The sequence below is a fragment of the Alligator mississippiensis genome, chromosome 12, assembly GCF_030867095.1.
Source record: "Alligator mississippiensis isolate rAllMis1 chromosome 12, rAllMis1, whole genome shotgun sequence".
NCBI lineage: Eukaryota > Metazoa > Chordata > Crocodylia > Alligatoridae > Alligator > Alligator mississippiensis.
In genome coordinates, this window is record NC_081835.1 from 60,693,233 (window position 1) to 60,708,707 (window position 15,475).

The window sequence follows — 15,475 nt, forward strand, 5'->3', positions numbered from 1 at the left end:
CAGTGGTTCTCAACCTTTTTGTACCAGGTCCCATTTGTAAACATTGATGGCCAGTCCTGACCTAGTGGCCCACACTCCTGACCCACTGCTCCCCCCAGCTCCCCAGCTCCCCAGTGTGTGGGGCATAGGGGGCCACAAGCAGCCCCTTGCAGGCTGGAACTCTGCCAGTCTGCAAGGGAAAACCCACAGGTTCCTGTGTTTTTCCCCTTTAAAGTTTGTTTGTGACCCTTTCATATATTCTTACGACCCACTTTTGGGTTGCACCCCACGGGTTGAGCAATGCTGCCCTAGACCATAGTGCTGCAAAAACCTCCCACCAACAACCAGGGACAACCTCCTGGGGCCAGTTTCATTTACCCGAGCCACCTCGATCCACCGCTCCACCACTTTGGCTCTCTGCTGTGGCTTGAGGGACCGGTCCCCGAGGCACATGGCAATGACGCAGTTGGTGACTCTGTTGAACTGGGAGACGGTGGCCCGAATGGTGGGTGCCAGGTGCTCTTTGCCCTTCTTGTCACGCTGTGACCAGATGCAGCCCAGGCAGTGGTATGGCACCACTTTCTTAAACAGCTCCTGGAAGAGGAAGGGACGGAGATGGGTTTGTCTGGGGATGTCTGAGAAGGCAATGGGGGAAGCAGGAGGAGATGTGGGGAGCAAGGGGGAGAGACAGTGAAAGGCCGAGGCAGACTGGCAGGCAGCACATGGGCTGGGCACAAGCATGTGGCCAGAAAGCAATCCATGCCTATGGCCAAACCAATACTCACAGCATCCATCAGCGTGAACTGCTCGGCTACCATCTCTGGGGAGAAGGAGAGGAAGTCTGGCTTGCACTCCCCCAGCCCGTTCTCCTCCACGATCTGGAAGGTGCAGCTGGTGTGGTCCACGGCTGCAAGACATGGGGGGCAAAACTAAGAATGACCTGCAAACCCCCTGCCCCTTGCTATACTGCACGCCCCCTTGCTCCTCACCTTGCTATACTGCATGCCCCCTTGCCTCCCCGTTATACTGCAAGCCTCCTTGCCCTCCCCCCATCCCTGCTAGCTCTCCCACACCCCAAGTGCTCCTCTTGCACGTGTGCCCAGGCCACCCCCGCTCCCATGTGCAGGCACACATACACCCACACACATCCCACACACACTGGCAGAGCAGATGGAGGTGCCCACACATCACGTCTCTGCAAGGAATGCCACCCTCCTGGGGGGGATCTGGTTCTGAAGAGGCTACCTTAGACGATCATTTGTCACCTGAACTTGCCTGCAGCCCCTGCTGTGGGACAGTGAGGGGTCTGAGGGCCTGATGAGGGCAGGGAAAGACAGATCAGACCTCACTGATATGGGAAGACTAATCCAGTTTAACTACAAGGAGGACTGGTAGCTAGCTAGTTCATCTGCCCAAACCCTCTGCATCCGCCCTCACGTTCAGAACCAAAGCATCCTTAATTCACTTCAGCCTAATTTGCCTTTGACTGTGCAGCAGGTTTTGTTCAGCCCTGGCAATCCCTCAGGCACTCGCCCTCCTTTCTCCATTCATGTCCCTGCCACAGGGGGTCTTTGCACACAGCTCTTCACACCTGAGCCCCTGGGGAATCCCAAGATCCACCTCCCCCATACAGAGCAGGAGGGGGCACCAGGTGTGGGGAGGAAGCACTGCTCACCTTCGGCCTCCGCCTCGCTGCGCTCCTGCTGCTGGAACTGGGCCAGCAGGATCCGTGCTCGGCGCTCCAGGTCTGACCCAGGGATGTTATGGCGTACATAGGAGATGAGCTGCTTGAGGCAGGCATAGTCAGGGGGCTTCCGGAAGTCCTCTGAGTACTGATCCAGCCAGGCACCCAGGATGGAGGAGATGGTGCTGGGGGAGCACGTAGAGAGGCAAACATGAGTGCCAGGGATGCATGAAGCAGCCACACGCAAGTAGGCAGACCCAGCCTCTGTGAGCCTGCACGCGTGGATATCCCAGCCACTCTCCACCTTGGGTACAATCACCCTGTGAAACTTGCTGCTGCAGGGCATGGCAGTGGCAAACAGCTCAGCCAGTTTCAAGAAAGGGGAAGGAACATGGCTCATACACACGCGATCAGGGCAGGACGCCCGAAGCTGACTCCTGGCTGCTTTTGGGGACCCGCCCAATCCAGAGCCACGTCTAAGCACTGGCCAGGCTCAGCTCAGGGCCATCCTACCTACACACCCAATCCCACCGCAGAGGGCAAGACCTGGCACATGCGTGGCTTTGTCACCTGGGGAAGGCTGCACCTGCCCTGGCTCAGCTCGGGGAGTGCCCGCCAGCCCAGCTCCCCAAAGACGCTTCAGGAGCAGCCTGGGTGGAGTGGTAGCAGATACACTCACTTTTTCAGCTCCAGCCGCTCATCTACAGCATGTCTGGCATGGTCCCCGTTGGCCTGCGGGTGGAGTTTGCCGTACCTGGAGGGGCATGACAGGGCAGTTCAAGCCACATCCTTGCTTTGCGCACACACTCCTTGGCAGCCCTCTCTCAGACATCAAAGCCTAGAGCAACAGCCCCAGGGGACAGAAAGCAATGCTCCCTCCCAGCATTAACCCATGCACAACTGACCAGACGCATTATGAGAGCAGGGCCATGACCAGATGCAGGAAAGCAGACAGACAGCACCTGGTTCACTCTGGGACTGCCTTGTGTTATCTCCATACTGGACAAGGCTGACTGGCCCTTGGGAAGTGACTGTGCAGAGCACAGCCTGGGCTGCAATCCCTCCTCTGCACTACGAGCCTCCTCGTCCACAAGCCCTGCGCTCCCCCACCCACCCACCACCACTCGGATTCCAGGCATAGCACAATGCCGAGACAATCCCTAGGACAGCCAGAACCTCCTGAAGCACAAGAGCGAGACACGTGCTCCCTGGTATGTGCTCCCACGAACACTGCCCCATTGTTCAAAGGCCCAGCAAATGCACTGGGGAGGCACGAGGAGATAGAGAAGTGGAGGAGAGCCGGAGGGGGAGGGGTGAGCCAGACGCTCCAGCTGCAGAGCGAAGGGGGATTTGCTAAAGGGCTCAAGGCAGAGAAGCCAAAGTCTCCGAGCTCATAGGGGCTGGCCCTACCCTTATTTCCTGTTATATGCATTATGCTCCATCTCCCCTGGGCACAGAAGGATCGGCTGCAGCAAGGGCTTTGGGACATGCGGGACTGCAGAGGTTCCTCCCCTATCCGAGATGTCACCCTCTGCCTTGCTTGGAGATGGGGCCATGTGGGCCAGTCCAGCACTGCAGAAGCCCTCCCTACCCCACCAGCAAGCAGCCTGCTCGTTTGGGCTACATGCTAGGAGCCAGCCCAGCCAGCCTGAGGAAGTTTGGAGGCTGGATAGGGGCACGAGGAGCCCCCACAGGGGAGGTGGGAGGACGAACTTTGGTCCAAATTGGGAGTGACCCAGTGACAGCCATGACAGGGCTAGAAGAGGAGAGAGGATGTGGATCCTTTCGGAAGAACACGTGCACTGTTCACGAGAACTTGAGGGTGGGTAGGGTACCGACCCCCTGGCACGCCCCCAGCCTCCAACCCCTCAAAGCGCAGAGGCGAGGGGCAGCATCACCTGTTGAGCAGCAGGTCCAGCACTTGCTTGGTGGTGGCAAAGGCCCGGTAAGTGCACAGGAAGATGGTGACGTAGGTGGAGTCATTGCCCTTGAAAGCTGAGACCAGATACTCCACCAGCTTCTCCAGGGTCCCGGCTTTTATGGTCCGCACCTTACACGTCTCGTAGAGGTTTAAGGCCGATTCGTTCTCGAACTGCAAAGCAGGGAGGAGGAGACATGTCAGGCTGGGGGCAAGACAGAGCAATGCAAGCACAGGCCAGAAGCACTGGTGTCCAGAGGGACACACACACGGAGCTACAACAGGACCAGTCCCAGGGCACTTCTCCCTAAAGCTGTTGTCCCAAGCATGGCATCATGGAGCTGGGGGATAGCCCAGCCATCAGATGCCCAGCGCCGTTCCTAGAGATGTCACTCCCAAGCAGGAGGCTGGAAGGCCCTTTGCAGCTGCCGCAGGGCTGTTGAGAACCTGCCCCTACATGCAGCATCTGCATGAGGATCTGCATTTTTGCCTCTCCCTGGGCAGGGCTCCTCTCTGGGGGACAAAGCCAGCCCCCAGGCAGGACCAGGGAATTCTTGGCTCCCAGCCCCGTGCTCTATTGATGGAGCCATTTGGGACTAAATACAGCTTGTTCAGCATGCCCGTGGCAACCCTAACTCCCTGCCCCTGGGTCCCCACTGCCCCTGTGCTCAGAGGGCTGCAATGCTGCAGCTCCCCAGCTCATCCCCCAGGCTTGGCTCAGACCCACCCAGCACAAGTGTTCACTCACTCCAGGAAGCAGAGAAAAGTTGCAGAAAAGGAAAGAAATAAAAGGAGGGGAAAGAAAAATAGAGTGCAGGAAGCCCCATGACCACTGCATGGCCCCTCTTCCCTTCCAGTCACTGCAAACCCCAAAGCTCCCACATCAGCCAGACACGTCCCTCCTCGGGCAGTTGGGAAAACCAGGCGTGGAGCCATCAGGGCTCTGGGATCCTTCACTCTGCTGTGTTCCTTGCCTGTCCAGGCAGACGCGGGAATGCGATGGAGTCAGACAGCCGGAAAACTCACCCCCAACACTGCATTCCTGTGGGCTGGCCGCCCACCTCTGCCTCCCACCCCAGGCCTGCCCTGCTGTTTCCAGCACAGCAGAAGAGGCTTTTCTGTGGGCTCTATGAGGCTGAAGGTAAAAGGGTCTTAATCCCTCTGAGATGGAGAGAAGGGGCAGTCTTAACTCTGCCCTTTCTGGGGAACAGAAAGGGCCAAGGCTCAAGGAAAACTGAGCAGCCTTGTGTCCCATGGAAACTGGGGAATCCAGCACCTCCCAGGAGACCCCTGCCCTACCCCAGTCTGCTTTCCATTCCCTTCCTGCTTTGCAAGAAAGGGGAATTCCTCTCCTCTGACCCCACAGCCTAGGGCCGGCACTCTCTCCCTTCCTGCTACAGCCTGGGGTCAGGTCAGGATCAGGAGCTCTGTAGAAGAACCCAACATAGGGATGCTCCCCCATGGATGGCTCAAGGATGGAGCGGGTGGGCTGGGCACCCAGGCACGCTGTATTGAGCCTGCCTGTCCAGGCCCCCAAACCCCAGGGCTATTCTCCCCCTGCACTGGCTAGTGTCGGACACCTCTGCCTCCAGCAGCCACATTCCCAAGTCAAGCTCCCACCGCACGCCCTGTGACCTGTGACCCAGGCCACACAACACAGTGAGAGAGGCCACAGAGCGATGGTTACAGGCCGGGCAATGGCAAGGATGAACATCTTTGCCAGCTGCCACAGGCAGCAGAATCGCTCCGGGAGAGCTCAGTGGGGAGGGCTGTGGGGGGAAAAAACAACGGGAAGTTTGGCCCAGCGCCCCCGCCCTGCTTACCCCCAGCCATCGCTGCCCCTTGTTGGCTGTGTGATGGAGCTGCACCTTCCGGAGGGATATGCTGTAAATCACGCCGTCTTCCTGCTCTTCCCCGATCTCCTGCGTGGAGCTCTGCAACGCAGGGAGACAAGCAGAGAGTCATTTCCATGAAGCAGGGGAGGGGGGACCCAGCCCCAGCCCTGCTCTTGTCCCCCGAGAGGAAGTGGCCAGGGCTCAGAGAGGTGACAGGGTTTGCATATTTGCAGGTACATGCACAAATTAGATGACATCATTCCTCGTGGGCGGGTGGACACTGTGCAGCGAGGAAGCTCGTCTCAGTAGGAACCACTCCCCCTTATCAGTGAACACCACAACACCCCACAGCAGCGCAGGGAGGTGCCAGGAGAGCCAGCCCACTCCCGACTGCTCTACCTCCCTGCACCTTGTCCAAACACACACTGTGCACCAGCCAGAGATGGGGGGCGAGTGCCTGAAACCCTGCATTCAACCTCTTTGGAAAGCCTGGCCCCATAGCACTGTAACTCCCACACTGAGCTTTGGTGCTCAGCCGCTTTGTAAGCCAGGCCCAGCTATGCAGAAGGAGCTGGCGTTCAGAGCAAGGACCCCATGCCCAGCAGCTAATGCTTGCTCCGCTGGCAGCCAGGAAGGCAGGGCTCCCTGGTGGGTTTTACCCGGGGACCTGGAGCTGACAGCTGGCACAACGTGGACTCGTTCCACCCACTATAGCACCCACTCCCACTCTCTCCTGAGCCCCTGCCCTCTCCGGGGGTGGCACCACAATCCCAAGTCCCTTTGGCAATCTGCACTCCAAGTATCGCACGCGAGGAATGCGGCCGTTGTTATCTCACTGCTCGGCAGTGTCATCATTGCTTACGTAACACGTAACAGCAGCGAAACCGAGCCACCAGCCAGCCCGGGACAGCAACCTGTATCAGGTACCATGCTCAAGAGGCTGACTCAGTTTGGGAAGCTCGGAGGTAGGGAGAGCCCGGAAAATGGCTGTGGGTGTGACAGTCCTGGATACAAAAAGTGCAAGGAAAGCTCCCAGAGGAGGGGACTGATTTAGTTGCAGTGGGTCACGTGGGGAGGCAGTGAATGCAACACACCTCTGACAGATTCACGTCACAGGGTCTGGCATAACTCACTCGTGCCCATCACCACAGCATATAGGCATCTATGTGCGGATACCGGTTTCTCTCTCTCTAGCAGCATCTACAGAGCTCAAAAGCACTCTGCAAGCGTGACTGTGGTTCCACGCACAACATAAAACCTACCCTGTGCTATTATCCTCATCCGCACAAATGGGAAATACTGCCCTTTGTTTTTCAGTGCCCAGACACTTGGGGCACCTAACGCCAGGGCTCCTGGGCCTGGTGTTGAGGTGCATGCAGGGCACCCACAGCTCCAACTGAGGCCCAGAGGAACCACGGATGTTTCTAAAAGTCAAGCTTCAGTTTGTTCAAGCTGAACACCCCAAATCAGAAGGCACGTCGGGAGCACGGACCTAAACGGGCCCTTCAGGCTGGTTACGGCACGGCTGGGAGTCAACCCGCCTCGTCCACACTACAAGTCTTTGTTCAGGAGGCCATCTCCTCCTGCAAAGAGAAGCTCTCTCACTTGGGATTTGGGAGTTTTGACTATAGGGTGCTGGTTTGGGCAGCTCTGAAGGCTGCTGTATGTGCTTGTCCAAACCGCCTCTGTCTGGCAAAGTTGGCTTACGTGCCAGGCAATGACGCTGCAGATCAGCAATGGTAAGTCAGTTCCATTCCCCATGGCAACTCCTCAGCTACAGCCCTACCGCACCATTTGCTGAGTCAAAGGCTCCCTCTAAGAGGATCAATCCAGATCCTCTTAAGCCCCGGGGGCTCTAGCGCTTCCTCTGCACCAAAAAAGCAAACCATGCTGGCACAGCACACACTAACCCCACGCTCACCGTATGGAGGCGACGCCTGACAGCAGGACCCAGCTGAGCCTGCTAGCTTAGAGACAGTGAGATGCCGCACGTGGGGGCTTGGAGGTTCTCTCCGGGCAACCCATGGCTTTTCCCTTCAAAGTGCAGCTACATTTTTGAGATGGAGGAAGCAACTAGGAGAAACTGTGGCTGGTAAGAGCCCTCCAATGGGTCCATGGGGCAACTCCAGAGATGGGACTGGCCTAGGTGGACACTGCAGCTGGCTTGGTAGCCTGGCTAGCACGTGGGTGTGCGTGTGCAAGCACACGTGCACACAGTTCCTGCATGCTACCCTAGGGACCCCTTGCTCCCTTGTTTATCTAACCCGGGCCAGCTGCTCGCCTTCGTGCCTTCTGCAGGGGATACACACACCTGAGGCGACGCCAGGGTCAAGCACGCGCTAAGCAAACAGACTGGCCCCAGCCCTCTGGGCGGCTGCCAGCTCCGACAGCAGCCTGCGAGGCGCCTTGGCCTGGATCCCAGCTGCCAGCTGGGACGCTGGGCGAGTCAGAAAGCTCCGAGAACCTGTTGCCCAGGAGAAGGAGATACCTTGTGCTGCTACAGAAACCAAAGCAGCAGGGAGGAAAGCCTTGCGGGACTGTTCTCCGCAGGAGCAGGCCCCCACGTGGAAGCTTGCCCTCCTACTCAGACATACGCCCATCCCAGCTGAGCAACGAACGCTGCCTGGTTTTGACCCAAACCCTGGACCGGGGATGAAATGGCACTAGCATTTCCAACCAGAGGCCAAGGAGGCCTGCAACCATCTTCACAGCCCCTCCCAAAGCAGTTACTGGGACTGAAGCTATGCAGCAGCAAGCAGAAGAGGAGGATCCTGGTGGAGTCCAGATGAGGCAAAGCCACAGGTCTCAGGGAGATAGAGATGAGATGAGCACACCCAGTTCTCGGCCAGATCAAGTTCCCACCTCGCCCCACCCTTCAGTTTAGGAAAAAGTGTCACCTGTGCCAGGCTTGTACATGCAAACTCCATGCCGCTGGGACACATGAGGGTAAGCCAGGAGGAGATAACACCCCTGAAGGATACATGCCTGTGGTCATCAACATGCCTGTGGTCATCAACATGCCTGTGGTCATCATGGTCTCCTCACTAGCCTGTATGTGGCTTTAGCACGTCTGCAGAGGAACACGGTTGAACTGGGCCAGCACAGACAAGCACGTGCCCTAATCTGGAGCCAGCTTTCTTCCACCTGATCTAACAGCGCTGAGACCAAAGCTCTGCACGGTTGCCTTGAGAACGGAAAGGGGCATAACTGACCTTCCCCCCTTACCACCTGCCCTCACTTCTCCCCACTCCTTCATCACAGTCCTCAGGGGCATTCAATACAGCAGCCCCTTGAAGGGGAAAGTGAGCCATTGTGGTGCTCAGTCGGGAGCACGGCAGACAGCTTCCACTAGCGTCGGTAAGGGAAGAGACCGGCTCTGCACTCACATAAAGGCTAGGTTTCCGTTCTGTTGTGCGGCGGGAGCTCACATGGGCTCTTAGACCCAGGCTACCTAAAGAGAGTTCCTTCCCAAGGTTTCTAAAGCTGTTTCAACCAGATCAGCTTGTCCAAAGCCGTGTGTTTTATTGCCACGAAACACGTGTCCTATAATCACTTCCCAATATGCAGTTTTGCCATCAAATGGAAGGCCTGGACTATCTAGGCCCATGTCCTCCCCCAGACAGGTAACACCAGGAACTGCTGAGGAAGCAACCCCACCCCAGAAGGAAACTATCCAACCGCACCATGATGGATTCACGTGGCAGCATTTCACAGGGCTTCCTGTGTAGCCACTGTAATCTCAACTTTAGAGTGCATCTGGGTCTCCTCGCTACACCAATTCAGGCCTGGTGTTGACTGGGTTACTCGACTTTTATGGCCTGATCCCCTGAGAGGCTGAGTAGCTCCCAGCACAAGGAAACAAGAGCGGGAGGTGCTCAGTACCTCTCCGGATCCGGCCCGCAGCATAACTCGGGACTGCAAAGTGGCAATGCAGGAATCTGAATGCTCAGCAGGCATGAATGAAACAACCCCACACACAAAGTGTCACACCAGCAAGTACAGACTTTCCACTGCTTGATCCGTGAATCAGCACCACCGCGCAGCTGGAATGGAAACTACTGGAGTGGTTTTGCAATGGGCACAGCTCTTGCAGTTGGTGTCACATGCAGAGGGAATGCCCTGCTTTGTTGCTCAGATGACCAAACTCCATTTCCTTCCTACTTCCAAGACTGTAAGATTCGTTCATTCATTCATACGTTTTTTCGCTGACCTAGACAACACTCACAAATTCTCTGTTCGCAGATCACGCACAAAGAGTACAGATTTCCAGCAGGCTCACACCAAAGACTCCGGGAGTTGCTAGGGTTGGGTCTTTTTCAAATTTGCTTATTCTCGGCATCGACTTCCTCTTTATTTCCCTTTTTTCCCCTGCTGATTGTGTGCTGTATATGTCTTAATTAAAAAAAAATTACGGAAGCAAAATCAAGCAGAGACATAGAGGAGCTAAGGCCCCACTCTGACACCTGCAGCACTATTTCTCCATGGAGGTTTCTGTCCCTCCACTGTAGCAGGCCGGGGACAGGAGGCTGGACCGCGAGAGGAAAGAATCAGCCATCAGAACAGGTTGCTAAGAGCCAAGAGCCTCCAAAAACATATCCCAGTACTCCTACAACCTCTTCCCCAGGCAGCCGTGAATTTTGAGCGTCTCAAATGTTTTGACACTTTCTGCTTGAACATGGCAGCCCCAAGTGACCTCAAATGGAAGAACTCAGCGTTTGGGAAAATAAACCCGCGCTGCCTCGAGAGGAGAACCAGAGGGAGGCACTGCGAATCGCTGCTCACCCTGGAAGCGCTTGGTCACAGCACGTCTAAGTTTAGCGTATGATCCTCTGCTCTAATCACTGCAGGGTCTCAGATTTGGGGGCAGGCAGAAAGCAACATTTGCTTAATGAGGAGGGGGGTTAGAGTGCTGTAAGAAATGGCCACTGCTCAGGAGTGTGTAGCCAGGGCTATAACAATGATAGCAGAAACACCATGCTTCCCTTCTTCTTCAAATGAAGCTGAAAAAACATTTCCCACTTGTACAATTCCAGTGGAAACAGTTTAAAAGCAAGCACTTTCCTGCAGTTTTTGCAACCAAGAGATTGCAACAGGATGGAAAGCAGAGAAACTGCCTGAAGAGCAAAAGTGAAACTTTGTCTGTGTCTGAACTAGAGAAAGATTTAAAAGCAAACACAAAAGAAATCTCAAAGCTTGAGCCAAGACACAGCGTTGGGCAATCTGGGTTTTTCGTACCAGTTTGCAAGAAATCACCGACCGTGGCATTTGAACAGCTAGAGAGGAAGAATAGGATTTAACCGTGTGCATGACAGGGATGTTGCACATTAGGTACAACCAATTAAACAGACTCTCAGGGCTTAAGAGCTCCACTTCCATGGCCATCAGTTATCGTGGTACGCTCAGTAAGTACCAACACAGAACTCTTATTAGAAAAGGTATTAGCTTGCAACATGCGCAGAGGAGACGGCAGAGCGGTCTTCACCAATGCATCCTAGTCACGAGCTGTTTTAAATACGAATGTTTTGCATTTCTCTATCACCTTCCGGATGGGGATGCGAAGTGCTTTACAAGCTCCACTGAACCGGGCCTAGCACCACTCCCCAGGAGACAGCATCATCCGTTTTAGAGATGGGCAGTGTCATTACCGTGCCAGGGTATTTTTGGATCTGTAATTCCCAGCAAGGGCTGCTGCAATGGTTCAGGCTGCTGCACTAAGAGCAGGTGTGTTTGCTGCTGGGCTCTAGGAATGCAGGGCTGGAAGGGGCTACCCTGGGCTTAGTCACTAGGATCATAGGCAGCCACATCACAGATGTTAAGTCCAGAGATGTCCTTAAGAGCATCTCATCATCACCACACCATTAGTCACAAAGCAACCCCTTGCGGTGCAAAAGCAACCAAGAGCCTCAAATGCCATGCTGTGCCCCAAGAAAGGGCAGGAGAGACAACAGTGCCACAAGTGCCCAGGTCCCCGGCAATGGCAGGGATTTTGTTAGGTGCATTCACCCCTGTGCATAGCTCCCCTTGGATCAGTGGCATCAATGGGGAATAGATGGCTTGAACATTAGTGGAGGCAAAGACAGACTGATCCCAAGTGCACGACAGTCAGCTGGAGTTTTCCAACCGAGCAGGATGTGCAGTCAGGCTCTGAGTGACCTGCCCAAAGAAGAAAACCAAGGAACAGAATTGGGATTCCTGAATTTTCAGTTCCCTGAAACACTGCTGGTTCATCAGTCACTTGGAGGAGTCCTTCCACAAAACCAGAACTTCTCCACTAGAAGCAGCGTGCTCCCCACATGCCCACTTCCCGCAGGGCACGTGCAGATCGCAGATCCCGAAACTCGCTCACTCCAGCAAAATGTCAAGTTTGTTGGAATGAACTGTAGTAACTTTGTGGCCTCTTACATAAGCCAAACTATGACACTGTGTAAAAGGAAACAGAGTGCCCCCCTTCTCTCGCTGCTAAGAGGAAAACAGCTTGGTTCTGTGACTTAAAAGACAAAAAACCACAAAAGCAGAAGTTCCCCCTGTTCTTCCAAAATAAGAACAAGCAGCACAGCACCATTTGACGGGGATTTCCATGCAGAACCCAGCAGGGCAGCACAGTTTCATTTTCCTGATTAAAAAAAACCAAAAAACACGAACCCTGGCACCAGGGTCCTGATAAAGAACACAATCCCAAACCCTTCACAACCCCTGACAGGCAATTTCCTCTCCATTGCCATGCTCAGGAAGGTGACTACAGCGCTCTGCAGAACCGCCTCGGGCAGCTAGGGCAAAGGCCTCCGGTGTCAACACTGCCCAGGTCCAAGTTGGGCTACAGTGCACTGTGGTAGACAATCAGGACTTGTAGTAGAGATGATATCTTCCATTAGACCAACAAGATTTTTGCAAAAAAAATTCTTTAGTAGACAAGCATTGCACGTTGCTAGTAATGCAAGACCCTCTTCTTTCTTAGGTCCCCACAAGGCAGCCAGCATGGATCATCTGGATTAGCTGAGCACGCAACTGTTTTCCCTTCCCAGCGAGTCCCACCAGAGGAGTCCCAGTGGAGCCAAGTTGCCCCAGAGACCCAGCTGCTACCTAGTCACCTACAACAGCAATTCAATGTATGGGGACCAGCAGCCAGGCCCGATGCACAGCAGTTCTCATCTCCCCAGTCCCACCTCTGTGAGCAGCCGGGCCTCGATCCCACTCCTGCCGGCACGGCAGAGAAAGGAAACAGTGCCTGGACTTTGTATGGCACTGAGAAAGGCTGCGGCCAGCAGGCCCTGATGAATACTGAAAGGCCGTAACACAACCTCAGCTCCATCCTGACCTCTTTGTTAACACCAAGCAAGTATGGGAGCTGCGTAGAGCTGATGGCCCCTGTAGCCAGGCTGGAGCAGTTCTTGAAAGGTGAAACGGTTTTGGGAGCAATGCTGCATGTTTCTCACTCCCTCCAAAGCCAAGGAGGAACAGGCGCAATGTCTGTGGTGTGAGAGGTGCGTTTCTGCAGCACCAGGCGCACTGTGTGTAGCCCCTGGACACTACAACCTAGAGAGCGATGTGCCCGTGCGTTGGAACAATAGCGCCAGGAAGTCTAACAGATGGACGTGTATTCTTCCAGCTCCGCAAGTCTCTGCCTTCCTTCCTTCCTGCCTCCGAGCCATTTCAGGCAAGGAGCAATTCTAAAATCCCATTAAAAATAACTACTAAAGGGGAACAGGAAAGCAAGGAACAGGGGCCAAAAGCTGAACTGAAATGGACTGGGGAAAGGGAGGAGCGTTTTCATCAGGAGACACCGAGACCGCGAGTTGCTGTAGCCCCAAAGCGCCCTGCCGCTTGCTTGGCTCTGCAGGTCAGGATTTCCTGATGCACTTCATGCCTATTTTGTTTGAAGAGTGAAAAAGCTGCAGCCAGTGGGCCCAAAGGGGACAGCAGTAACTAACCCAACCTCTTGCAGTTCCCCATCACCTCTCACACAAAGATTGTAACAAGAAACCCTGCCGTAGGGCTATGGGTCTCATCAGCTGGCTGGTTGACCTTGGAGCCAGGAGACCTGGGTTCTGCTCACACCCAAAGCATGACCTGGGGCAAGTCACTTCCCCTTTGTGTGCCTCAGTTTCCCCTCTACCCCATATCTGTATTCAGGTTGCCAGTTCTTTGCGACCAGAAATGTCCTGTTCTTGCAATCTATGCTAGAAGTTGGTAAGATGGTCAACTGACTGGTCAAATATTGTCAATTGACTGCGTATTTTTGACCGGTCAAAGAATGCACTTTTTCTGAGTATTATTTGGACCTATTGGCATTTTTTTTTTTTTTTAATAATTTTTGACTGATATTCAACCTGCCAATTGACTGGACTTTATTTGGCCTCTCAAATACCCAACCATAATCTATGCAATTCCTAAAACATAGGAGCACTGAGCCTTAGATGAGAATGAGACTCATATGCGGGCAGATTACCCTGCCTCTGCAACAAGGTTCTTACACTTCCCCACCAAGCATCTAGTCCTGGGCACTGTCCGAAACAGGACACAAGACTGGATGGGCCTTGCACCTGGTCCAATCTGGCTGACGGGATGGGAAGCAACATCACACACATCTGTATCTCTCCTCATTGCTTTGGCACAAGAGAAACTTGTGGCTCCAGGGTCTGTTACAAAGGCATCTCGTGATTCACACGAAGCGAGGCAGCGACTGGAGCGGGGATTAGGAATTAAGCCTCTTAGTTCCAGACATGAGACAGAGCGGGGAGCCTGAATTCTTCCCCGATTTCATTTGGTTTTCCTTCTGAAGAGGCGGAAAATCATGCCCGCACACACATAGCACCTTTGAGCTGGAGATGACAGGCCTCCTTTTCAAACATGCTCAGCTCCCACAGAGTCCTCAACAACTTTTGCAGCACTTGTGCACGCCAGAGCTCCTTCACCACTGCACCCTGCACGAACCACGCTCACGAGCTGCCACAGGAGTCCTTTCATGCTTCTTCAGGCAGGCTGACATGCCGGCACATGTGCTTTTTTCACATTGCTGAAGTTTGGAAAAAAACTGAACACTGCATGTTTTTGTTCCCTTCAAAGCTCCTGGTCCAAAGGATCCAGCCAACACAGCAATTCCAACTCTCCCTCCCTATCTGAGCCTCCCATTCTTAACTTAAAGCATGCATTTCCACAGACCACATACAGATGCAACCTTGCTCGGCAAGGCCACCCACACAAACACGGGCTGGCGTACAGGGGCACAGCCGGCCTTCGGTTCAGAGCAGTTCTACCACTATGAGCTCACCTAGCACCCACACAGTCATTACAGGAAAAAAAGCTGTTTCCTGGCATCAGATGAAACTAAGAATGAGCAGCTGATAGTAAATCACTCCAGCTGAAAGGAATTCCAGTGCAGATCTGACTCCCCTAACTCAGGGGACAAATACTGTGGACGGAGAGAGACAGCTGCCTATACACGACAGTGGTGGAAGCATGAGAAATTCCTTAATTTTGTTAGAACTGTGATGGCTTCTCTGTTTTCCTCCAGTCATGCCTGGGTTTGCTATTTCCATTACATCCATTGTGGGTTTTGGGCAAAAACCAAAAGCAAAACCCAGTAATGACTTGCAACGTCAAGACTGGAGCTACCCGAGGTGCTGAGAAACTCTATTTGCAGCCGTGTCGGCCAAAACCAGAACCACTTATCTGTTCCCCATCCCACTGCCAGGCTTGGAAAGTGGCTTATTATTAAATAGGAACCAGGTCCTAATTACTCCTGGGTTAGCGAGGAGGCAAAAGGCTGACGCTTGCACAACCAACCGGACAAGGGATTTCTGTTTCTCCTTGCATAACCCAGCCCCACCCCGTGGTTTTGCTCATCTCTAAAATTAACTGCAATGGCCGAGAGGATCAGAGAGCTGGAGTTGAACCTGCATGGACAAGCTCTGCATTGAGTATTGCTGAGGGGTGCAGCAAAAATGACTGCTTTTCTTTCCTATACTAGGGTCCTCCCATCATCCAGAGATCCATCGTGTAATAATACACATTGTTCAAACACATTGGAAGACAGAGCTCCTGCACTGGAGGGCTTGCCGC

The 15,475-nt window shown here is 54.2% G+C and overlaps 1 protein-coding gene across 6 annotated transcripts in view; it reads right to left on the bottom strand.

Moving 5' to 3' along the window:
* The window catches only part of RALGDS (ral guanine nucleotide dissociation stimulator), a 97,868-nt gene that overhangs the window by 9,925 nt on the left and 72,468 nt on the right, over positions 1 to 15,475 (bottom strand). For 5 of the 6 annotated variants that reach the window (XM_019475766.2, XM_019475764.2, XM_019475765.2 and 2 more), the window contains exons 2-7: positions 5,405 to 5,515; positions 3,562 to 3,755; positions 2,343 to 2,417; positions 1,655 to 1,848; positions 765 to 886; positions 358 to 573 (exon numbers count right to left, since the gene is read on the bottom strand). In XM_019475766.2, coding sequence (XP_019331311.1) covers positions 358 to 573; positions 765 to 886; positions 1,655 to 1,848; positions 2,343 to 2,417; positions 3,562 to 3,755; positions 5,405 to 5,515 — 912 coding nt within the window. Of the gene's footprint in view, positions 1 to 357; positions 574 to 764; positions 887 to 1,654; positions 1,849 to 2,342; positions 2,418 to 3,561; positions 3,756 to 4,329; positions 4,535 to 5,404; positions 5,516 to 15,475 lie in introns of those variants that run through there. The other variant, XM_059715636.1, reaches the window with a different exon arrangement.